At 36.0% G+C, this 25,511-nt stretch overlaps 2 protein-coding genes and 1 pseudogene across 4 annotated transcripts in view; 1 reads left to right on the top strand and 2 right to left on the bottom strand.

Annotated features, from left to right (window-relative positions):
- The window catches only part of LOC149313374 (uncharacterized), a 68,925-nt gene extending 57,608 nt beyond the window's left edge, over positions 1 to 11,317 (top strand). Inside the window, exon 10 of the mRNA XM_089521520.1 lies at positions 10,444 to 11,317. Coding sequence (XP_089377646.1) covers positions 10,444 to 10,515 — 72 coding nt within the window. The 3' untranslated portion in view covers positions 10,516 to 11,317. The remainder of the gene's footprint in view (positions 1 to 10,443) is intronic.
- On the bottom strand, positions 10,997 to 21,957 carry LOC149313373 (MAGUK p55 subfamily member 4-like). Of its 3 annotated transcripts, XM_089519006.1 has the most exons (7): positions 21,869 to 21,957; positions 19,402 to 19,572; positions 18,988 to 19,068; positions 17,911 to 18,004; positions 14,861 to 14,969; positions 14,005 to 14,139; positions 10,997 to 12,308 (listed from the first exon to the last, which is right to left on the bottom strand). In XM_089519006.1, the coding sequence occupies exons 2-7, from the start codon at positions 19,553 to 19,555 to the stop codon at positions 12,117 to 12,119; spliced, it is 765 nt and encodes a 254-aa protein (XP_089375132.1). In that variant the 5' UTR covers positions 19,556 to 19,572; positions 21,869 to 21,957; the 3' UTR covers positions 10,997 to 12,116. The 3 variants fall into 3 exon arrangements, with proteins under 3 accessions (XP_089375132.1, XP_089375133.1, XP_089375134.1); XM_089519007.1 differs by lacking the exon at positions 21,869 to 21,957 and having other exon boundaries at positions 19,402 to 21,682; XM_089519008.1 differs by lacking the exons at positions 19,402 to 19,572; positions 21,869 to 21,957 and having other exon boundaries at positions 18,799 to 19,066.
- The window catches only part of LOC149313372 (uncharacterized), a 41,006-nt pseudogene continuing 37,183 nt past the window's right edge, over positions 21,689 to 25,511 (bottom strand).

Here is a 25,511-nt window from a genome sequence, read left to right as displayed (position 1 = left end):
TCAAAAAAATAAACATAGTAACTGTTTCACGGGATTGGCCCCAAGTCCAGAATCCTGCTTCAGCATGGAAGGACAAGTGTGATGTTGCACTTTGTGCTGAGAGGGCTGGGCCAACTCCTTTATGAGTAAAATTATATCTGGGGCTAGTTTGTTTTTTTAAATTGCAAGTAAGAGGAGACACTACTTAAGTGCAAAAAAAGTATATCTGGTATAGGAAAAAGTGGACAGAGAGAAGATTTTCTCCCTTTCTCATAAAACTACTCATCAATAGTCACCCCATGAAGATGAACAAGGATGATTCAGCACATACAAAAGCAAACACTTTTTCACACAGTGCATAAAGCTATGGGATTCACTTCCACAAGATGTGGCGATTACTTGCATGACACTAAAAGATTAGTCAAATTCATGGAAGATAATGTTTTAGTGACCGCAAGGCATGATGGCTATATGGTACTTCCAGTATACCCCTGAATGCTCACTGCTGGAAAGCCCCAAATGGATTTTCCATAGGAACTCAGCTGAAGATTGTGGAGAAACAGGACAGCCTCTTCTTACCTTCCCTTAAATAGCTTGGTCATGAGCCCTGCGGATGTCACGGCATGACAGAGATCAATACTGTATATTGGCAGTCTCTTATTGTAGAGGCAGCCCTTTTAATGACCATTTCCCATAAATGGTCTAAATCCTACTTAAAAGCTAACCCTCCTAATGATTAACTGGTTCTTATACTAGAAGTTGAAATTTGGTTCAAACATAGCCCAAGACAAAGAAGATGCATTCAGTTTTCTGACTACATGAGAAAACTGAAGCAGGAGGACAGAGGGGCATTTGTAATCTTGTTCCTAGATTTTGGATACACAGTATAGATAAAATCTAGATAATTTAATTTAAAAGTCTACATAATTTAATTAAGTTAATTTAATAGCCATGTAACCCAAGGCATGCTGATTGTCGGAAAACTCTGAGAATTGAGGCATGAACTCAACCTCATAATAGAAGCCAACATTCTAGCTCTGAGGAAGCCAAGCCTCAGATGAACTGGAATACTGACCAATGGAAATTCTGCTTCTGCTTTGCATGAGCCTCATTCTCACCTTCTAAAAGGCATTTGACTGAATGTGAAGCAGGATCACTCCCATCAGCCTCACCCACAGCCTCTGAATACAAATGGGAAGGGAGTTCTACACACAGCCGCAAGAAGGCTCCTCTTTTAATAAGGGACACCTTCCTCCCAGTGAGATGTACAGAGCCTACAGACATGTGTGGCGCAGTGGTTTGTAGTGACTCTGGAGACCATGTAAGGCCACTGGGTGATCTTGGGCAAGTCGTACTTTCTTTGCCTCAGAGGATGGCAATGGCAAACCTCCTCTGATGAAACCTGTGAAGAAAACCCCATGACAGATTCGCCTTAGGTTCTCCATAAATTGGAAATGACTTGAAGGCAAGCAGCAACGACTTAGGATAGAGCAAGTAATCTCTAAGAGCACATACACTTCTGTCTGGAGAATGCAACCTTCATTTGCTAGAACAGAATGATGGAGAATAAAATGATTACACCTGCTTTCAAACTGTTGTGTATAAAAGGTCTGGTAATAATGATAAAGTGTGGGCAACATTCTTGCCAGCTACTGCATGGAGCTGCTCTGCACACAAAACACACACCTGAGGGCACCTATGCCTAAAGGATAAAGAGCTAGTGGACAAGGCCAGCATTCACAGAGCTAGAATGAAACAGTTCTTAATTCATTCCCTTTTTAATTGCTAAGAAAACTGCTACCTTTGAAAACGTTACTTTCTTGGATTACAATACAATGGTGATGATAGCAGAGGGAGCCTTTGGAAGTCGGTAGCACCAAAACCCCAAAACCAAACCCTGAGTTTTAGGAGAAGAGCTCTGAAAGTCTTTTTGGAAATTATCAACCTATTGGCTTGACATCCTTTCCTTATCATGAGCAGGGACTAAAGATGCATCTGAGGAAGTAGGCTTTAGTCATCTCATGCTACCAATTTCTTTTTTAGTGAGTCTCAAAGGAGCTACAAGATCTCTGTGCATATTATTATTAGTATTATTATTAAAGTCTAGGAAAGCTCCTGCCACCAACTTCTTTCTTTCAGTGAGCCTCAAAGGGGCCACAAGATCTCTCTACATATTATTATTATTATTATTATTATTATTAAAGTCTAGGAAAGCTCCTTCTGCCCACTCCTTTCAGTGAGTCTCAAAGGGGCTACTAAAAGGCCTCTCTACCCATTATTATGATTATTATTGTCTAGGAAAGCTCCTGCTGCCAACTGCTTTCTTTCAGTGAGTCTCAAATCTCTCTCTACATAGTGATTCTACAGACTAACACGGCTATATCTTTGAATTCAGAATTATACTGGTTTTGTAGACCAAAAATATAAATAAATAAACATCTTGTGGGGACCCCACCCCCTTTTGTAAAAATTTTTAGCCTTCTCAAAAGGTGCCACTCATGGCTCCCTGGTTGGCTGCTTTTTTTGTTGAGGGACCACTGAGGGTTGTGTGTATGTGTGTTGTGTGTCTTCAAGTGCCACCATGGGCTTTTCTTGGCAAGATTTGTTCAGAGGAGGTTTGCCATGGCCTTCCCCTGAGGCGGCTGAGAGAGTGTGCCTTCTTGCCCAAGGTCACTCAATGGGTTTCATCATGGCTGAGGTGAGACTGGGACCCTGGTCTCCAGAGTGACATCACATAAGCACTGGCTGTGGGTAGGGTTGCCATAAGTGAGGACCTCCAAACCGGGACAAATTTAGGACAAATGTAGGACAACATTTTCAAATGTAGGGCACATTTTTTTAAATGGAGGACACGCAGAAAGTTTGATGCTTTTTTAAAAAAATGTTAATATAAATGCATCTTTCTTAGGCATGATCAAAATGGAGGACATTTTGGCATTATTCCTAGACAGGCAAACTTATATATTAATAATAAAATTAACCAAAAATAAAATAAAAAACAAAGGAAACATATATTTTTAGTAATAAAATTAACCAAAAATAAAATAAAAAACAAGGGAAACACATATATTATTAATAATAAAATTAACCAAAAATAAAATAAAAAACAAGGGAAACACATATATTATTAATCATAAAATTAACCAAAAATAAAATAAAAAACAAGGGAAACACATATATTATTAATAATAAAATTAACCAAAAATAAAATAAAAAACAGGGGAAACACATATATTATTAATCATAAAATTAACCAAAAATAAAATAAAAAACAGGGGAAACACATATATTATTAATCATAAAATTAACCAAAAATAAAATAAAAAACAGGGGAAACACATATATTATTAATAATAAAATTAACCAAAAATAAAATAAAAAACAGGGGAAACACATATATTATTAATAATAAAATTAACCAAAAATAAAATAAAAAACAAGGGAAACACATATATTATTAATAATAAAATTAACCAAAAATAAAATAAAAAACAAGGGAAACACATATATTATTAATAATAAAATTAACCAAAAATAAAATAAAAAACAAGGGAAACACATATATTATTAATAATAAAATTAACCAAAAATAAAATAAAAAACAAGGGAAACACATATATTATTAATAATAAAATTAACCAAAAATAAAATAAAAAACAAGGGAAACACATATATTATTAATAATAAAATTAACCAAAAATAAAATAAAAAACAGGGGAAACACATATATTATAAATAATAAAATTAACCAAAAATAAAATAAAAAACAGGGGAAACACATATATTATTAATAATAAAATTAACCAAAAATAAAATAAAAAACAGGGGAAACACATATATTATTAATAATAAAATTAACCAAAAATAAAATAAAAAACAGGGGAAACACATATATTATTAATAATAAAATTAACCAAAAATAAAATAAAAAACAAGGGAAACACATATATTATTAATAATAAAATTAACCAAAAATAAAATAAAAAACAAGGGAAACACATATATTATTAATAATAAAATTAACCAAAAATAAAATAAAAAACAAGGGAAACACATATATTATTAATAATAAAATTAACCAAAAATAAAATAAAAAACAGGGGAAACACATTTATTATTAATAATAAAATTAACCAAAAATAAAATAAAAAACAGGGGAAACACATTTATTATTAATAATAAAATTAACCAAAAATAAAATAAAAAACAGGGGAAACACATATATTATTAATAATAAAATTAACCAAAAATAAAATAAAAAACAGGGGAAACACATATATTATTAATAATAAAATTAACCAAAAATAAAATAAAAAACAAGGGAAACACATATATTATTAATAATAAAATTAACCAAAAATAAAATAAAAAACAAGGGAAACACATATATTATAAATAATAAAATTAACCAAAAATAAAATAAAAAACAAGGGAAACACATATATTATTAATAATAAAATTAACCAAAAATAAAATAAAAAACAAGGGAAACACATATATTATTAATAATAAAATTAACCAAAAATAAAATAAAAAACAGGGGAAACACATATATTATTAATAATAAAATTAACCAAAAATAAAATAAAAAACAGGGGAAACACATATATTATTAATAATAAAATTAACCAAAAATAAAATAAAAAACAAGGGAAACACATATATTATTAATAATAAAATTAACCAAAAATAAAATAAAAAACAAGGGAAACACATATATTATTAATAATAAAATTAACCAAAAATAAAATAAAAAACAAGGGAAACACATATATTATTAATAATAAAATTAACCAAAAATAAAATAAAAAACAAGGGAAACACATATATTATTAATAATAAAATTAACCAAAAATAAAATAAAAAACAAGGGAAACACATATATTATAAATAATAAAATTAACCAAAAATAAAATAAAAAACAAGGGAAACACATATATTATTAATAATAAAATTAACCAAAAATAAAATAAAAAACAAGGGAAACACATATATTATTAATAATAAAATTAACCAAAAATAAAATAAAAAACAAGGGAAACACATATATTATTAATAATAAAATTAACCAAAAATAAAATAAAAAACAAGGGAAACACATATATTATTAATAATAAAATTAACCAAAAATAAAATAAAAAACAGGGGAAACACATATATTATTAATAATAAAATTAACCAAAAATAAAATAAAAAACAGGGGAAACACATATATTATTAATAATAAAATTAACCAAAAATAAAATAAAAAACAGGGGAAACACATATATTATTAATAATAAAATTAACCAAAAATAAAATAAAAAACAAGGGAAACACATATATTATTAATAATAAAATTAACCAAAAATAAAATAAAAAACAAGGGAAACACATATATTATTAATAATAAAATTAACCAAAAATAAAATAAAAAACAAGGGAAACACATATATTATTAATAATAAAATTAACCAAAAATAAAATAAAAAACAAGGGAAACACATATATTATTAATAATAAAATTAACCAAAAATAAAATAAAAAACAAGGGAAACACATATATTATTAATCATAAAATTAACCAAAAATAAAATAAAAAACAAGGGAAACACATATATTAATAATCATAAAATTAACCAAAAATAAAATAAAAAACAAGGGAAACACATATATTATTAATAATAAAATTAACCAAAAATAAAATAAAAAACAAGGGAAACACATATATTATTAATCATAAAATTAACCAAAAATAAAATAAAAAACAAGGGAAACACATATATTATAAATAATAAAATTAACCAAAAATAAAATAAAAAACAAGGGAAACACATATATTATTAATCATAAAATTAACCAAAAATAAAATAAAAAACAGGGGAAACACATATATTATTAATCATAAAATTAACCAAAAATAAAATAAAAAACAAGGGAAACACATATATTATTAATAATAAAATTAACCAAAAATAAAATAAAAAACAAGGGAAACACATATATTATTAATAATAAAATTAACCAAAAATAAAATAAAAAACAAGGGAAACACATATATTATAAATAATAAAATTAACCAAAAATAAAATAAAAAACAAGGGAAACACATATATTATAAATAATAAAATTAACCAAAAATAAAATAAAAAACAAGGGAAACACATATATTATTAATAATAAAATTAACCAAAAATAAAATAAAAAACAGGGGAAACACATATATTATTAATAATAAAATTAACCAAAAATAAAATAAAAAACAAGGGAAACACATATATTATTAATAATAAAATTAACCAAAAATAAAATAAAAAACAAGGGAAACACATATATTATTAATAATAAAATTAACCAAAAATAAAATAAAAAACAAGGGAAACACATATATTATTAATAATAAAATTAACCAAAAATAAAATAAAAAACAAGGGAAACACATATATTATTAATAATAAAATTAACCAAAAATAAAATAAAAAACAAGGGAAACACATATATTATTAATAATAAAATTAACCAAAAATAAAATAAAAAACAAGGGAAACACATATATTATTAATAATAAAATTAACCAAAAATAAAATAAAAAACAAGGGAAACACATATATTATTAATAATAAAATTAACCAAAAATAAAATAAAAAACAAGGGAAACACATATATTATTAATAATAAAATTAACCAAAAATAAAATAAAAAACAAGGGAAACACATATATTATTAATAATAAAATTAACCAAAAATAAAATAAAAAACAGGGGAAACACATATATTATTAATAATAAAATTAACCAAAAATAAAATAAAAAACAGGGGAAACACATATATTATTAATAATAAAATTAACCAAAAATAAAATAAAAAACAGGGGAAACACATATATTATTAATAATAAAATTAACCAAAAATAAAATAAAAAACAAGGGAAACACATATATTATTAATAATAAAATTAACCAAAAATAAAATAAAAAACAAGGGAAACACATATATTATTAATAATAAAATTAACCAAAAATAAAATAAAAAACAAGGGAAACACATATATTATTAATAATAAAATTAACCAAAAATAAAATAAAAAACAAGGGAAACACATATATTATTAATAATAAAATTAACCAAAAATAAAATAAAAATAAAGACACTGAATCCAGACTGACTCTTTTACACAACCCTGCCCTGAAAAAAGAAATAAAGAAAGAAGGCCGACTGGAAAAGGCCACTCTCCTCCTCCTGCTTTTCGTCTTGTCAGTGATTCCCAAACTTGGGCTCTCCAGGTGTTTTAGACTACAGCTCCCAGAAACCCTGCCAGCTGGCTAAACTGGCTGAGGCTTCTGGGAGTTGAAGTCCTAAAAACAAAAAAGTAGAGTTTGGGAAAGAAGCACTCTCTTGCTGCTTGGAGCCATATGGGGCCAGGAAAGATAAAATCTAGATAATTTAATTTAAAAATCTACATAATTTAATTAAGTTAATTTAATAGCCATGTAACCCAAGGCATGCTGATTGTCGGAAAACTCTGAGAATTGAGGCATGAACTCAACCTCATAATAGAAGCCAACATTCTAGCTCTGAGGAAGCCAAGCCTCAGATGAACTGGAATATTGACCAATGGAAATTCTGCTTCCGCTTTGCATGAGCCTCGCGGCTGTTGTTGCTGTTATTATTCCTGTGGGCCTGTTCCCATTGCCCGCCTCGCCCGGACGCTCCCTCGGGGCCAGAGGTCTTGGGGCAGCCCTCCCTTCTGCCTCCGCCTCTCTGGACGTCGCCCCGCTTCCCCGCTCAGGCCGCGTCACAATTTACCCCGAAAGCCTCCACATTTCGGTCTATGTATGAAGTCATACCTGGTCCATATTATATTCTGCTCCGCTGAACAAATACCCTTTTGTACCGCAGATTCTGCTTCGTGCTTTCCCTAAATTCTCCTTCTCCACAAGACTTGGGTGGAATTGTATTAAGCGTGGAGCTTCTACAGCAAAAGCCAACGGACACCAAGTCGTCAGTTTCCGTTTGGGATCTAGACCTCAAATAAATAAGTAATGCAGTAATTAGAGTTCCCAAGCACAAAGCCAGGAGGATGTTTAAATACTCCATAAGGGCATGCTGTTTTGACAGGTCTTGCCTACTCAACCGCTGACAACCATATGCGAGCAGAACAACTAGCTGGTGTATTTTACGTAGGCAGTAGCACTCTGTGACGGTTGAGAAAGGGGGCGTGGTCAAGAGCCACGCGCTCTCCCCCGCGTGATTATTATTATTATTATTATTATTATTATTATTTTAATACCAGCAATATTGTTGGCTTACTCAGAAAAAAAAATGCCTAAAATTTCCAACTCAAGGAGTACAACCCTGAAAATCAGTAGACCCAAGATCCACCCAGCCTTATTATGGAGCTCCTTCAGAAAGTAAGGGTGCATCTACACTCAGAAACAGTGCAGTTTGACACCACTTTAAGTGCTGCAGCTCCATCCTACAGAATACTGGGATCTGTAGTTTTACAAAGCCAGTGCAGGGTAATGGTTTGAGTGCTGGAATATGACCAGGGTTAACTCTCAGCTCATCCATGGAAACCCATTGGGTGACCTTGGGCAAGAAGTCACACTCTCTCAGCCTTTGCTCCCAGACTATGGAAGCCCCCCTTTGAAGAAACCTTGCCAAGAGCCCCATGATAAGCCTGCCTTAGGGCCACTATAAGACAGGAAGGACTTGAAGGCACACAACAACTCCTTCTCTGGTGCCTGACAAAACTACAGGACTGTAGAGGAATAGGAGCCAGGGGGCAGTTTAAAGTGGTGCCAAAGTGTGTTATTCCCACAGTGTAGAGCAGTGGGTTTCCCAAACTGTGCTCTTTAAAGGCATTTTGGACTTCATCTCCCAGAATCCCAGACTGTTGGGCAATATGGCTGAGGCTTCTGGGAGCTGGAGTCCAAAATCCCTTAAAGAAGAGCACCGTTTGGGGACCACTATCTTAAAGGGATTTTGGACTTCATCTCCCAGAAGCCTCGGCCATGTTGTCTAATGGAGTGGGATTCTGGGAGCTGGAGTCCAAAGCTCCTTAAAGAAGAGCGCCGTTTGGGGACCACTGCAGCGTAGCTGCCACAAGGCCTCAAAGCAGCCAGCCCTCAGGGGTCGCCCAAAGCCCTTCCTTCTTCTTCTTACCGGGCGGAGGCCCTCCTCCATCCCGAGCCTCACTCGTCGTCTCCAAGGGCGCTGAGGGAGGCGACGGCGACGCGGAGGGAAGCGGAGGAGGGACGCCTGGAAGACATTTCCGGGCGGGAAAACAAGGGGAGGCAGCAGGAACGATGCTCCTCCTCAGGAGGCGCCTCTCGGGGAGACGCCATTTTGAGCCCCTCCATCCATCCCTCCTCAAAAATGATATTTATTTTATCTATAACAACAACAACAACAACAACAACAACAACAATATATTGATAATTATTCCATCTGCTCTCATTTGCTACAACTCTTTGCTACAGTGCAGATGCTGTACTACTACTACTAATAATAATAATAATTCACTCTATTACTGTTTTCTTTGTGGCAGTGTAGAGGCAGTAATAATTCATTTATTATTATTATTTATTTATTTTTATCCCGCCCCTCTGTACACAATGCAACTGGGGCGGCTTACAGTATTAAAATATACGTTCCATAACATAACAGCCCCCCCATCTTACCCCCCCTTAAAATACAATTAAACCAATTACAATTAAAACATAGTTAAAAACAGTAACAATAATAGCAGGTAACAGATAGTAACTGTAGCCAGTCAGAGGTCAACTAGTTGGGTCTCCTTTTGGTGGCCAAGTATCTATTCAGAGAAGGCCTGCCAGAAGAGATCCATCTTGACAGCTGTTTAAGGTACTGTATTAATAAGATGGATCTCATCCGGCAGGCCCTTCCATAGTCTGGGAGCAATGGCTGAAAAGGTCCTCTGGGCGGTTGCAGGGTGTTTAAGAAGACCATACTGATTTACAGGGTTGTCCTCCTTGAGTTGATAATTTTACATTGTTTTTCTTTTCTGAGTAAGCCAACAATATTGCCGGTATTAAAATCAATGCTGCAAAGTGATGCTTGCAAATCTTTTACCTTTGCTTTGTTTTTGTTGTTGTTAACTGCCCTAAAGTCAGCCCCGAATCATGAGACTCTCCCAGACTCCTTGTTCTCCACTGCTCTGCTCAGGTCCTGCAAATTCAGACCCGCGACCTCCCTGGTTGAATCCATCCATCTCACAAACAGCCTTCCTCTCTTTCTACTACCCTCTACCTTTCCTAGCCTTATTGTATTTTCTAATAACTTGTGCCTTCTCGTGATGTGGCCAGAGTAGGATAGCCTCAGTGTGGTCATTTTGCTTTAGGTGGTCAGAAACAGAGCAGTGTGAGTATTCTGCATAAATGTTATTCCTCAAGGGGAATGTTTTTCATGGATGTGTTATTGATGCTTTTTTAAAAAATCTTCTTTGTCGTCCCTCCCCTCCAGGTGTGTGAACCATCTCAAGGGGGCCTCAGAAGCATGGGAAAAGAGCCTGCCATTTCCCAGAGCTGTGTATGAAAAGGCTCATGGGGAGAACACCTTACAGTTTGGTGCTTGGAATTCTAGATAAAAGTGTGCATTTCATAGAGGACCTGGCCCTTCACAGAGCCATAGAGAGCTTTGATCAGCACAAGGCAATTTGAGCTGATCAAAACTCATAGCAGGGAACAAAGATGACTTAGGAGGAGGTAAGCTCAACATCACAAAACATTAGAACCAGCAGTAGATCCTTCTGAAAAGGATAAAATCATTCCTCAGGTCTCTGCAAAAGCAGCACAAAGGCAAGACTAACAAAAGCCTGACCATTTTAAAAGTACTTTGCAGCAAAGGAGGCTTACCCTTTCAGAGAGCATGCACAAGATGTGGAAAAGAGAGGTTTGCCTTGGTATAGAAACACAGTGGAGCAGAAGGTGTTCCAAGAAAGGATATTGTAAGAAAGCACTGCAGCAATGACCGGCCTACCTTTTAAGATCCTGTATTTTGTAAAGACCCTGACCCTCCCAAGCAAATAAACATTATCATATGTGTGACAACTTTTCATTTAAAAATAGATTTAGAAGCTAGTTCGTGTCAAAAGTATTTCAGAGGAGGCATACACAGGATTCCAGAACTGGATGAGGCAGAGGCCATGAATCATCCAGGAGGTACCATTTTTCATGGCACACTGCCTTTCAATCCAATGGGCTTGCATATAGGTGAATTTCCATTTTCACGGTGTGTGTGTGTGTGTGTGTGTCCCAAAATGGTTCCTCCACGAAAATGGAGGAGCAAATGTACTTGCTATTGCTGTTACTACTATGTTTAATTCAAGTGGCACAAATAAATGCAACAAAATAGATTCTTTTATTCTTTTCCATAACAGTTAAATTATATTCTGGCCCTACAGCCCAACAATTTTTGGTACAAAATTATTGTTGCTGAATATACAGTTTTTAAGAACATCACACAAGACAGTAGCTTCATTTCACAACACTTTAAGCCATGAGCTATGGTTTAATAAATCAGACTGTAAGACAAGGTTTGCTATTGCCTTATGAATCTTGGTATACACACTACACAATACATTTGGTATCAGTTCAATGGCCATGGCTCCATCCTACAGGGTTTGGGATTCATAGTTTGGTGAGGTACTTAGGATTATCTAATGGAGTCTCCTGAACTCCAGCACCAGAGATATCACAGATAATTCTAAATATCTCATCAAACCACAAATCCCAGGATCCTGTAGGATGGAGCCATGGCAATTAAAGTGGTATAACAGTGCTATAATTGTATAGTGTAGGAGCACTCCTGGTTTGTTTGGACAAAATAAATCATAACTCCATGTTTAATATTACACAAATCTCTCTAATTTTGTTTATCTCCCTGACCCAAGAAAAAGCAAAATGGTGTCAGCAAATTGCTTGTTTATACTGTAGTTTATTAAGCTTTAGTTCCTGGCTTAAAAGAAATGTGGACCATGTTAAGATTTTTTATACCGTGAAAAAGCTTCTTGTCTAATCGTCACCAAAGTCCTTTTAAACAAATATATATATATATTTTCCTTGGTAGTCCCAGTATTACGATTAATGTAGTGAAGCGTGAACTATAATCTGTGTAAAACTGTCTAGTCCTGGGTTTTATGGCTGATTCTCTGAGCATATCCATGTTGCTGGGACCCACTGAGGTTCATCCTGCGCTCGACGTACAGCAGAGAGTAGCTGCATACAGGCTTCCTGTAGATTGTCATTCACAATCACTTGATCAAAGAACTGGCCAAACTGAGTTTCCATTTTTTTAGCTGACTCTTCCATCTCCTGCAGGTCTTCTTCCTGCAGACAGCAGAGAAACAAAAGGCTAAAGGCATCCACATAAATGAAAAGGAAACTGCTGAAATCATTTGATTGACATTTACATCAAAATTAACACACTATTCTCACAAACCTTTAATTTACATTTCTCGAGGTTAACAGTCACTTTGAAAAAAGTTTTTTTTGTTTCAGTTCAGATCAAAATAAATTGTAAATGTGTAATTGCATTTCTGCGTCATGTATGATACCATGACTTTGGTTCCATTACTCTCCACTTTTGTTGTTGTGTGCTTTCAAATCATTTCCAACTTATGGTGAGCCTAAAGAGACCTATCACAGATTTTCTTGGCAAGGTTTGTTGAAAGGAGGTTTGCCATTGCCTTCCCTCTGAGTCTCAGACAGTGTGACTTGTCCATGGTCACCGTGTGGGTTTCCATGGCTTAGTAGGGATATGAACCCCCAGTGTCCTGGAGTCCTAGGCCAACACTCAAGCTTCTTTGCACTATCACTTAAGAATTACAAGTACAACAGGATGTCAGTCTAAAGTCCATTTTGGAAGTTGTTCTGCTTGTGAATGTTCATCTAATAACTACTGAGTAATACAGAATAAGTGTTCATGCTAATGCAGAGTCTGTGGTAACTTCATGTGAAGACTGTTTACTTGGTCGCCAAGATACATGAAACTGAGCCACTGAGATCACGGCACAACTGCTGAAAACTTGCACATGGAGGAGATGGTTCCCCTAAATGACATCTTAGTATGATCATGGAAACCCCCATCTTCCATAATCCAAAAAAGTTCTGCTGTTATACTTCAACCAGTCACAAGAAAAAAAGAGAGAACAAGTTCAGTATTTGGAGCTTGGAAAGGCTACATTTTGGAGTACAACTTCCAGATTCCCTCCTCCAGTATGGCTAGTGACTATGATGGGTGGGGAGTTCTGAGAGCTGTGGATTTTAAAAAGTAATTTCCCAAACTCTGTCGGCCGGTGGAATAAAGCTTCTCAAATGGGTGCAGAAGAGGGCTTGTGTTGTGTATGTATCTAAAATTTAAAAAATAAGGCAAAGCTATTGCTCTAGTTCTGAAGTTAAAAACAATTTGCTAGCTCAAGTCATGCCCCAAGCAAGGACAATATCTTGGTTTTGATGTGTTCTAGCCAGTGTGGTGTAGTGGTTTGAGTGCTGGACTATGACTCTGGAGATCAGGGTCCCAGCTGAGCCATGATGAAACCCACTGGGTGGCATTGGCATGTCACAAGCTCTCAGCCTCAGGGGAAGGCAATGGCAAGCTTCCTCTGAACAAATCTTGCCAAGAAAATCACATGATAGAGTCACCTTAGGGTTACCATAAGTGGGAATAGAGTTGAACGCACACAACATACACACACACACACACACACAAACTAAATGCAGGCTGAAATTTGTAATTAAACAAATATCACTGCCCAGAAGAATGTGTGTCTATAACTTGCGTTCTGGTCTAGCTCCATGACATTTATCCTCATTATGTGAAACATGGCACTGTTTCACCCTTACATGTAAAGCATTGAAATGATGAATATGACCAACCAGCTCAGAGACGTTCTCACAGAATTTTTATAATCAGGATTTCAATACTTTTTTTTCTTTTCAAAAGGGAAGAAATTCCAAACTGGGTGCTGTAAGTCACATAATGCCATACATATCAGACAGCCTTTCCCTTCCTCTCAAATCTCACCTTAAATTTCATGTTCACATAATAGTCTGTAATCATCCTAGCATTTTTCCGGGACTGCTTCATGCAGCTGATACTTGATGGCTTAATGAATATAATGTAGGGCTTAAGTTCATGAGTACGGGCCAGCTGAATACTCTGCAGGACAAAGGAAAAAAGACATTAAAAATGCAAATCAAAATCCTGCCATTTGAGTTCAAGGTAGTAAACATGCAATAGACTTTTCACGTAAAGGTTTTGCTCCTATTTTTAATATATATATATATATATATATGCGCGAATGATGTAGGTTACACATATTTGAATCTAAAAATTTCAAAAGGACTGAATCTATATTTATATTACAGTTCATATTATAGGGTATTGCATTTGTGACAAAGATGGTATTGTTTGATCATTCAGGGATAAGTTTGGTAACAGTGACATAATAATTCAACTCTGAAATATTTAGTACTGAATCTTAATTAACTGCACATAACATTGGCAAACCAAACATGGATATTAATTACTACCAGTTTTGACATATTTGTATTTTTTAAAACTTGCCCAGCTCACCTTACTTGAATTGCTTACAACCAAACTTTGATTCAGGTTTTGTTCAAGATGGTGCCATACCCAGGGCTTATAAGAGGAGACTTCAGCCAATACATTGGACCAGGCCCCAGAGACCCAAGTGAGGGCCCAGAGAGGGGCCCATGACTTTCTGGAATACTGGGACATTCTAAAAGTAGCTGAAAAATTGGGATGCTAGAGAATCAACCAGGACTGTCCCTGACAAATTGGGACAGTTGGAGGGTATGTGATGCTAACATTTTAGTCCGTGAAATGTACACATTAGAAGTTTCCCTTTATGACTCACCTGAGGTTCTAAATCAACTATACAGATCTTCCCGGCATCATGTACTGCACGCACTGAATCAATGCTTGTGCCATAGAGGTTGCCCTTGTACTCTCCATACTCCAGCATTCTGCAAATGTAGTAAACACCAGAGGACCAAAATAAGAAAGCCTGCTTCAAATAAAATAATATCTAAAATGCAATGGCTAGTTGCAACTACATTTTTAGATTGTAAGCCTGAGGGCAGGGAACCGTCTGACTGAAAAATTTATGTACAGCGCTGTGTAAACTTACAGTGCTTTATAAATAAAGGTTAATAATAATAATAATAATAATAATAATAACTACTAAATCAACAGGATTTATGCAATTGTTGATTTGCCATTCAGCAATTGCTTCAGTTTGTCTACTCTTCTTGGGAGAAGCAAGTAGATTTAGGTATGAGAGAGATCTATTTAATGCCAAACATTCTGAGATAAGTCATATGTTTAAAACTGTTGTAAATAATACCAAAATGGGACTTAGATTCATTAATAAGTAATACTTTTATTAAGAATCAACCAAAATATCACAAAATTATACAAGGTTTTGAGTTCTCCAGAGCTCTTAATTGGACTAAGTAGTATAAAAATATTTGAGGGGGGGGGGAATTAGCCAGAGGTTGTGGCTATGTGGACTGTAATATTAGCCCAGACTCCAAATAGAGATTTGGAGGCTGAATGGGTCACTAATTAAGTATTGCAGGTATCAAGCAGTATGCCTCAAACCATACATTCTGGGATGCAGAAGCAATACTGATCTCTGTTTCTGAATACATCAGGCCTGAATGCAACTCAGATCTGCCACTGTCCCTGGGCTAAACTCATACATTCCTAAATTGACACAGTGCAGAGAAAGATGAGAGTCTTTATATTTGTAAAACTTGTGGTTAATTTTTAAGTGTCACACCAGCTTAAGAAGTCAACTGAGGCCAAACAGCATTATCTACTGGTTGGCATTGCAAAGCCCTCTTCAGGTGACAGATTCTGCCCTGAATGCTAAGATGTGGTATTTTTGAAAGACAGCTTGTATTTCTGGGACAAAAGATTTATGAAGTGATAGCTATCAACATGTTTGTTGATTTACATATACAGTGGACCCTTGTTATATGCTGGGGTTTGGTTCCAAGATCTCCTGTGGATAACAAAATCCGTGGATGCTCAAGTCCTATTAAATATAATGACATAGCAAAACGGTGTCCCTTATAAAAAATGGAAAATCAAGGTTTGATATTTGAAATTTATACTTTTTCGGAACATTTTCCAACCATGGATGCTTGAATCCATGTATAAAAATCCGTGTATAAGAAGAGCCGACTGAGAAGAAGCATGTACAGTGGGAGAGCAATCCCTTTCCCTCCTCTCCTTTCATTTCTCACTGGATTCCATTGCTTTAAGTCAAAGATGGAAACACGCAACCCAAGCTCTGCATGCAGCTCCCAGTCCATTTGTGGACAGAAGAGAACAACTACTCACCCCCGCCCCCTTTTTTTTGGCTTTACTTTGCTGTGCTCTATAGCTCAACAGGCTTGTGTGACACCACTGATCCCCAATCATTGCCTTTTGGCAGAAATGGACTGTGGTGTTTGCCAGTGTCCCTTTAAAACACTGAAGAGATGGTGAAAGTGGGGAGAGGCTCAGTGAGAGAAGAAAGGAGAGTCTCTAGATTTTGTAAAAATAATTTTTTTTAATTTTAATTAATTTTTTTAAAAAATATTCTTATAATTTTTTCTTTAAAAACATCACATCTTTCCAAATTTTCATTTTAACCACATGAAACTAATTGTACATGTAAATACATTTAGGTTGTCGGTATGGTATTGTAATTTAAAGGTATAATTTTAATTTTACTAGTTGTCTATGTCACAACTATTATGATTACATTCAGTGATATATGGGAATTATGATTTATGAGTAACATTAGTGCCAAAATCCATTACTGAGGATTTTGTATGGTGTGGTATGGGAGGTGACATTACAAATAACCACACTGGGTGATGCCAACCCTAGTGACACCGCTGGTGAAGATTTCGAGTGGGGTTGAGATCTCTGGAGGGGAAAAAACAGTCTTTTCCCAGAAGAAATGTCTGTGGCTATGATGGACTGTGCAATTAAAAAAAGGAAAGAATGATTAACAAAATGTTACAAACTAGGTGTTTGGCAAGTATTCCCCCCTCCTCTGGCGCCAATTATTTCTAACATGTACAGTATATAAAAGCAAGACTTTTGTATAAGACAATGTATAATATCACATCATGGCAATTCCTAGTCCTGATCTCCTTTCCTCTGCTCTTTTTATGGGAATCAGTGCTTCATGTTTGCTTGCCACTTTGGAAGACTAGAGAATTGTTTGGATCTAGTTTCAAGGATTCCATGTCTCACAGGTTGATTTGTGTTTGTCAAAGAATTATTGACACTGGTAGTAAACTAATCAATTTCAGTTAAAATAAAACTATATTATAGCACATCACATATACTGAGAATCCTAAGATGCTTTAAACCCAATAAAATTCTTTCAAATATACACTTATTCTCCCCCACCCCCATTTTTTAAAAATAGAGTTAAATAGTTGGTTGAAGTTCTTTGTATTGCCATGGCATATTTGAAGGCACTCATTTTTCAATGGTATTTTACATTAGCCAATATTAAGGACCAGATGTAAATATGACATAGTTTCTATATGCAAATAGGAAAGTTTTAATGTTTGACTACAGGATTGTGAGACATATGGAAAAATGGAAAACAGTCTTCTCTAGGACTGGTGGTGCAGTGGTTAAATGCCTGTACTGCAGCCATTCACTCAAAACCACAAGTTGCGAGTTCAAGACCAGCAAAAGGGCCCAAGCTCGACTCAGGCTTGCATCCTTCCGAGGTCGCTAAAATGAGTACCCAGATTGTTGGGGGCAAATTAACTTACTTGCTAATTAGCTTACTTGCTGTTCACCGCTATGATCTTTGGAATAGCGGTATATAAATAAAACAAATTATTATTATTATTATTATTATTATTATTATTATTATTATTATTATACCTGTGACTGTACACCATATTTTCAAAAGTTTCCTTTGATACATAATGATACTCTCGGCCATTCACTTCATAGCTCTTCTGAGCACGGGTTGTATCTGTTTAAAAAGAATAAACATGGCAGTCCTGTTAAAGATGTGTTCATATGTCTCTAACTACTAGGATAGAATGATTTGCCAATATTCAGTACTTTACTTGCCTGAATGCATCTGGAAATAGTCTACATTAAACATCCTTGCCTATACTGTGTAGAGAGTTTTCAGATGTGCATCACAAATTTTTCTTTCCTATCTCAACCCTGGACACGACCTGCAAAACTGAGAAATAATCCTGGCCCATGGTTAAGTATAGTAGAGGCCAAGTGAGCGCATTGTTCCTTCACATAAGAATTCTGCTCCACCAAAGCAAAATAATTCCTTCAGTTCCCCCAGTTCTTAGTATTGCAGAGGGAGAGACACAATTCACACTTAGAACTCTTATATTTGCTTTGTTTGCATTCCTTTGGTAAATTTGCCAGCCCCCATTTTTCTTTTCTTTTCTTTTCTTTTCCTTTTTTGGAGGCCCAAACTGTATTACTAAATGCTCAGCTGAAGTTTCAGAAATTTGTGGGCTGAAGGAAAATTTCATTTGGGATGATAGAATTCATATTCGAATGGACAATGCCCTCATTTCGCCTCTCCTGTATCTACATACCTGTGACCTCTTGCACATTCTCTAGAATATTTCTAAATAAAAGCTAAAACGTTATATTTTAGCTGGCTTTATCTCAGCAGGTTTTATAAGTTCAAGCTATACAGTCAGAAGTAAGCACCACTATGTTTAATGTTATGTTTATTTTGGATATTATAGAGCTTTGCCTCTTTTGAATATCAATAATATAAAAGCCATTTACATATGTAAAGCATCCATGGGACATAACACCTCAGGAACACAGCTATGTGGACAAACATGGTCAGCTCCTCCACTTCAAACTTTAACATGATCCCATTGACCACAGATCACAGCAGGCTAGCAAGCAAAGATTTGCAGACCTCTCCTTCCACTGCTAGAACTAAAAGTACAAATGTAAACGGTCACATACGTGGCACAGCACTTTGAAAGTGATGAGGATTTATACCAATAAGCCTCCGTCGTAGTTCATTTACTCCAACACCTGAAGGACCTGCATATTTCAAGAAAAGCAGTTAAAGGACTGAAAGAAGACAACTACATCCCCTAGTATAAATATGTTGGATTTGTTACAAAAGAAGAGTCATTTATTTCCTGAATGATGGTAAAGAACTCAGGGCTGTTGAGACATCTGAGAAGACTGAAAAGGTTTTTTCTCTGAAACGTTCCAATAAAGTGGTAAATTTCCCAGCTACTATGAAAAGATATACTTCTTGAGAATGAACACAAGACCCTCCAACGTTTTCACTGAGCTTGGGCCTACCACAATTGCATTCCACAATTGCATTCTTATACACTAGGGTACTGATAAGCTATTGCTACTTACCCACTAGGACAATTAATCGGTTTCTATCACCGGGGAGTCTCTGGTATCTCACTACTTCTTCATATGGTGCAGCTACAGCACTATAGCATCCACCAGGACATCGGGCATAACATGGCAGATGGCTATTGCGGGATTTCCTGCGGCACAAGCGCATACTTCTACGGAAGCCAGCTGAGGAAAGCAGAAAGGTAAAAGGTAGATAAAGGTTTCCCCTTTGACATATTTGTCTAGTTGTGTCTGCCTGTAGGGAGTGGTGCTCATCTCCATTACTAAGCTGAAGGAGCCAATGTTGTCAAAGATGACCCCATGGTCATGTGGCCACCATGACTGCATAGAACACTGTTACCTTCCCACCAAAGTGATGCCTATTTATTTACTTGCACTTTTACATGCTAGGTTGGTAGAAGCGGCGAGTGAACTCACTCCGTCATGTGGCACTTGGGTCTCTCGAATTGCCAACTTGGTGACCTTGTTGGTTGTCAGAGTTGGCATCTTAACCACTAAGCCACCACGTCCCTCTAAGCAGAAAGGTATAGACCATGAAATACCAGTAACTGACTCAAAATGATGGTTGCACTGACAACTTAGCCAGGGCTAGGAAATGTGTGTCCCTCCAGTTGTTGTTGGGCAACAATGCCTATCATCACTCAGCACTGGCTATGTTGACTAAGGCTGCTTGGAACTGCATCTGGAGAGTCACACACATTCTAATATAAGCAGGGATATCCTACAATGTCCTGCCATGCCAGGTGTTCTTTCCCTTCTGCATCAGATCCTGATGCAGAATATTGTGTTATCATTGTAGAGCTACAATTCTAATCATCCCTCATCTTCAGCTATGTGGGAATGGGGTGCTGGGAGTTGAAGTCCAATAACATCTGGAGGATCAGAATTTGCTTTTGTTAAGTCCTTGAACCATAGACAAAGTCACCCTCTTTATCCTACATTTCCACAGTTGTCCCTGCTCTATTCAGTCCCATGCACACTAGTGAATGCTGGAGGTTGGTAGATAGCTTTCTGTTAGAGCAAAATAAAAGATTAACTGGAATAGACCATGCACCCTCTTCCTTGCTATTCTGTTTCCAGTGGTTGCCGGCAAACTCAGTGTGCAGACACACAAGTTCTTACAAGCCTCTGGCATTCAAAGATTTGCTTAGGGCCAGTTAAGATATGCTAAAGTCTTATCCTGTGTCCAGTTGTAGAGGTCTCCAAAATGTGCTTTATTATAACAGAAACAAAAATTTAGAGATCACGATGAAGAAGATTATTTTGTATTTAGAGGCAGCTCACAATCTGAAGCCCTAAACTGCAGTGTACTTAGTTTGTGTATACATCCAATATTTGGTATGCTGTATCTGAATGGAGAGTTGAGCTACTGGTTCATTCTCAATGAGGTGACAAAGCTCATGTCTGGACTGCATCATGATTTATTTATTTATATTGGTATGGGCAACCATTTAGCCATATGAGTCCATGCATGCATTTCTCATGTGCTGGTGGATTTTGTCTTTTATTTAGACAATCACAGGAGGGTTTAACATTTTTCTAAAACACAGAACTGTAGCTGAAAGAAAAATGCCTCCCAGGGGATTTTCCAACTTCCTTGATGAGGTTTTGGGTGTATGGGGGCTCTTAGGCTGTCACATTGTCCTCTTTTAGGATTAACTCTGTAGTCTGAATTGGGGAGGGGGGATTTCTGTCAATTCCATCCAACACTGATGGAAGCAGTCTTTTGCAAAAATTTTATTTGACCCAGGGAGAGACCAGACCTTCCCCAACATGGTTAAAAATGCCCTCCACACCCCTTAGAGAGCTTTTGAAGTCATTCTGGAGAAAAACATTTTTTTTGTCCCATTGGCAGGCATAAAATGGCTCAGAAAGGGGATGCACCGTGTCCAGCCCTGGTTTATAGGGATATATATGTGTGTGTATACACACACACCATGGATTTCGTAGGGTTTTCTTAGGCAAGGAATATTCAGAAGTTTTGATCTCAAGCAGAAGCTTCCAGTTTCTCCCACATTCACATGCACTACAGGGACTCTACTCTGAAGTCTGACATGTTTCTCCAATATGTTTAGTTTAAATTTCAATCTACTACAGCAGTCCACAGCCTTAGTTATAATAAATTTGAAAAACTTAAATACATTTAAGTCATAACGTGGGCCCTACACATTCGTGGATTCTTTAGCCACAGATTCAACCATCTACAGCTTGCAAATATCCAAAAAAATATAAATTTTAAAAAACTTTTGATGTTGCCTTTTATATAAGGAACACCATTTTACTACAGCACTGTACTTAATGGGACCTGAGTATCCATGGATTTTGGTCCTTGGTCCTGGAACCAAATCCCAGTATCCGGGGTGTGTGTGTGTGTCCTGGAACCAAACCTCAGTGGATACCAAGGGCCCACTGTATAGACTGTATTTTTATTCTTCAAGCAGAATTTTAATAACGTACTTACCAATGTATTTCCTTTTGTACGCCCAGAAGCTGGAAGATTTTTTGATAGATGTGGATCAGATAGGGCAGCAGTTTTGTGAGTTGCTTTTTTGGACTTAACTTCATTTTCACGTTTTCTCTCTTCTTTCAGCTTCTGGCTTTCCTTTCTCATATTACTAGGAGAGGCTGTTGTTTTTAAGTCCTTCCTGTATTCTGCCATGGTTGGTCTGGAGGGAGATGGTTCACCATGTCTTTTGCCTTTTTCTTTTAAAACCTCCTTAGATGAACTTCCACTACTTGACTTTTCCTTCTTGGTTTGTGCATTGGTCCCTGCTTGGTGTGAATGGTGTGACACCAAGTCCCTCTTTCTCTCATACTTCCTCTTGCTGTGAGGTTTTTGGTGGTATTTACATGACGTCTTTGCTTCATCCTCAGACTCTGAATGTAAAAGAATAAATGTCTGAGGGTTTACTGGAAAGGAAGGCTTGGCAGGGTAATTTGGCTTGGTAAGATAATTTCTTAGCACAGTTTGGACGCCAATATCATGTGCACTCAAGAATGATGAAGAAGTAAATGGTTCAGATACTGTTTTCAAAATTTCATCGGATGATTTGCTTTTCAATTCTGCTTCACACAACCCTTTCTTTAAATCTGACATCTCTGGATTATTAGGACTGGATGGCCACCTGTGACTTTCTTTCTTAGAACTATGTTTTACCCTTTTACGAGGAAGCACAGTTTGTGTTTCTTGGTTCCTTTTTTCTACTTCAAAAATACCGTTTACAGAAAGGTCTACCGTTTCTCTTCTTATACCATATTTTTCATCAAGTGCTGAAATTTTATGAAGACTTTCCTTTGAATGATCTTTTCTTCTCTCCAATACAATTACATTACTACCTTTCAATTCATCTTCTGCATTTGTTGAAGATATCTTACAACTTTTGTCCTTTATTTCCACACCTTCCTTTATTTCACTTTTAGAACTGCTTTGTATGGGCAGATCCTCACAGCTTTTCTGTAAAACTGATGTTAAGCCTTTTACTTCTGATTCTGAAAGTGCATCTCTGTGACCTTCTTTTAGCAGTTTGCTTAAGAGAGACTTTAGATTTTGTAGTTCTTCTTCTGAAAACCTTTCATGCAGATTTTGGGTTAAAGGAGGTGTTGTTTGCTCTTCTTTGAGTAATTCTGATTCTTTAATTCCTGTTGGTGATGTTTCTTTGGCCACAACCGGAAGCAGGTTTTCAAGTATTTCCCTTAACTCTTCCTCTGTAATCAGCCCTATTTCTGCGAGTCTCTCCGAAATATGGTCTTGGATCTTTTTATTCAATGCAGACTTTAAATTGGTGACTTCTCTTTTTGAAAGTGCTTGTAAGATATTTTGAACACTTTCACTTAACACAGGTGTTTCTTCAACAAGGTCTTCATCAGATGGAACCTGATCTTCTTGCAGCACCTCTTCTGGGGTCATCATATGCTTCCCTTTCCTGGTAAAGGACAACTTACTGCATACTGTTTTCAAATCTTTGGGTGTTACTCCAATTTCTGCAAGTTTATCTTTAAGGTGATCCTGGAGGTTTTTGCTTAAAAATGATTTTAAGCTTGTAATTTCTGCTTTTAAAACTTTTTCTAGGAGAATGTCATAATTGGAAAGTTGTTGGTTATTACTATCTGTTTCTGTGCTCAATGGTACAGTTATTCTAATTATCTCCAATGATTGTGTAGAGGGTTCCTTTTTTAAATCTGCCTTTGAAAGTGCTCTTTTTATTAAACTATCTTGAATTTTGAAAGGCCAAGTGGGTTCTCTGTCATCTTCATGTCTGCTTGCAGATAAGCCTGTCTCTTTAACATCCTGTTCAATTTCAGAAATGTCTCCTGAATGACTGTCACTTAATGGTTTTATCGTTACTATTTCATTCTGTGTAATTCTTTCCTTGGACAAACTTTTCCCCCGCTTCAGCAAATCAGTAGCACTTGGAAAATAAACTTTCTGGTCTTTCTCAGCTACTTTCATGTCTGGAATTATCCCCTGTTGAGAGAGTTTCCCAACAAGACGGGTTTGCAAGTTTTGACTCACTTCTTTCAACGTTTCTATGTCTGGCTCTGAAAACTTTTCTCGAGAACTAGCTTTTCTTTCCTCGGGTGATTGCTTCTCGCTGTCACTGTCTTCTCGTTCTCGGGATAGCCTCTCTGCAACTAGGTTTTCAAGGTTTTTGCTTAAAACTGATTCCAGTACTGAAACTTTTACAAGTTTATCAACAAGAAACTCTTCAAGAGAGTCCTTAAGAGACATCTGGGCCTGTTTTATTTCTGCCTCTGATAGTTTATTTCTAAGGGATTTCTTAGGAATACTAGATGTTATACCCAGTGATGTTGGTTCTTCAGTTTGTGTGGCAATATTTTGGCCTTCTTCTTCTAAACCCATTTTTCTTTCTATGAGTCATAGAATAGACAGTTGTTCACCACTCCTATTAGTGTCTAGATTGCTATCTTTCTTTGTGAAAGGAACCCCATGAGGTGGATCTTGGTCTTCTACTTCTTTCATATCATCAGGTGTTTCTTCTAGTTGACTGAAAATATCTGTTTTACCTATACTGAGTGGAGGCGGTTGTACTTTACAGACGCGTCTCAAGAATGGTTCAAACTTGCTTCCACTAAAAACTGCTTTTTGGAACTGTGGTTTTAGAGAAAAGAGGACATAATTATGATACTCCAAATGGTGAGTGAAAGAGATATGTGAACTACAGTTAGAATTGTCTAACTAAAAGATTGTATGTACAGCGCTGTGTAAATTTACAGCGCTTCATAAATAAAGGTTAATAATAATAATAATAATACAGGGATCCTGTGGGCATGCCACAAAAGATAGCCCCAAACGATTTTAGAAGGGATTTACAAATCATCTCATTTCCTTAGCCAAATTATCAAGATGACCAAAACAGGGGGAAAAACCACAAATACTTAAAGGTCAATATTAATAGTCCCCCAATTGTAAATATTTGTTAAGTGACAGTGGGAGATAAAGTCCAAAACAACTGGAATGACAAAGGTCCCCCATCTCTGACCAAATATATAGTTAAGAAGCACAAGTGCAATTATACAGCTATGCATATAACTACAGCTGGAATGCATTTCCCATGAAAAGGGCAGGGGGGGGGGTTAGGCAACATCACCCAAGACATCTCTATCAGACTGAGAAGCAGAAAGGTCAGAAACAGAAGCTCACTTTCCCACCAAAGATAAAAATAAATTACATAAAACTTTTTTTAAATTAAATTAAATAAGCTATGTGTTAATGATTGCTCATGAACAGACAAACCCCCAAATTCCTATTGCTCACAGGTCAATATAAAAATGTGCCTGGTCTCTAAAGACTTGTGCAGGTGAAGCAAATTTTGGGAGGTTGTGGTATTTGTTGCTAGTGCTCAGAGAAATTTTTTTTTTAATATCCAAAGAACATTTCTATTGTCCTCAACTATTTTCTGGCAATCTCTGTCTCCAGCTGCAGCATTTCTTTTCTTTTTAATTCTGTAGGCATTTTAGAACAAACACAGTTTCTTCCTCCCATTTTCCTTTTTTCATTTCCCTCCCTGCTGTAATGCATCAGTAAACAGCACTTTGTAAAATGGCACTTCTGCATGATTATTCCAAGAATTAAAATAAATAAA

Source organism: Sceloporus occidentalis, unplaced genomic scaffold (genome assembly GCF_023333645.1).
Source record: "Sceloporus occidentalis isolate IW3139 unplaced genomic scaffold, rSceOcc1.0.p SCAF_4, whole genome shotgun sequence".
Lineage (NCBI taxonomy): Eukaryota > Metazoa > Chordata > Lepidosauria > Squamata > Phrynosomatidae > Sceloporus > Sceloporus occidentalis.
The sequence above is the reverse complement of the archived record's forward strand: the minus strand, read 5'-3'. Positions and strand labels throughout refer to the sequence as shown.

What these genes read in the sequence shown, in the direction of transcription:
- LOC149313373 (XM_089519006.1), bottom strand. Translation starts at nt 19,555, where the DNA reads ATGCGCTTGTGCCGCAGGAAATCCCGCAATAGCCATCTGCCATGTTAT. An exon ending in CCGATTAATTGTCCTAGTGG is followed by an intron (nt 19,069 to 19,401) that starts GTAAGTAGCAAT and finishes TGAAATATGCAG; the next exon opens with GTCCTTCAGGTGTTGGAGTA. An exon ending in TAGTTGATTTAGAACCTCAG is followed by an intron (nt 14,140 to 14,860) that starts GTGAGTCATAAA and finishes TTTGTCCTGCAG; the next exon opens with AGTATTCAGCTGGCCCGTAC.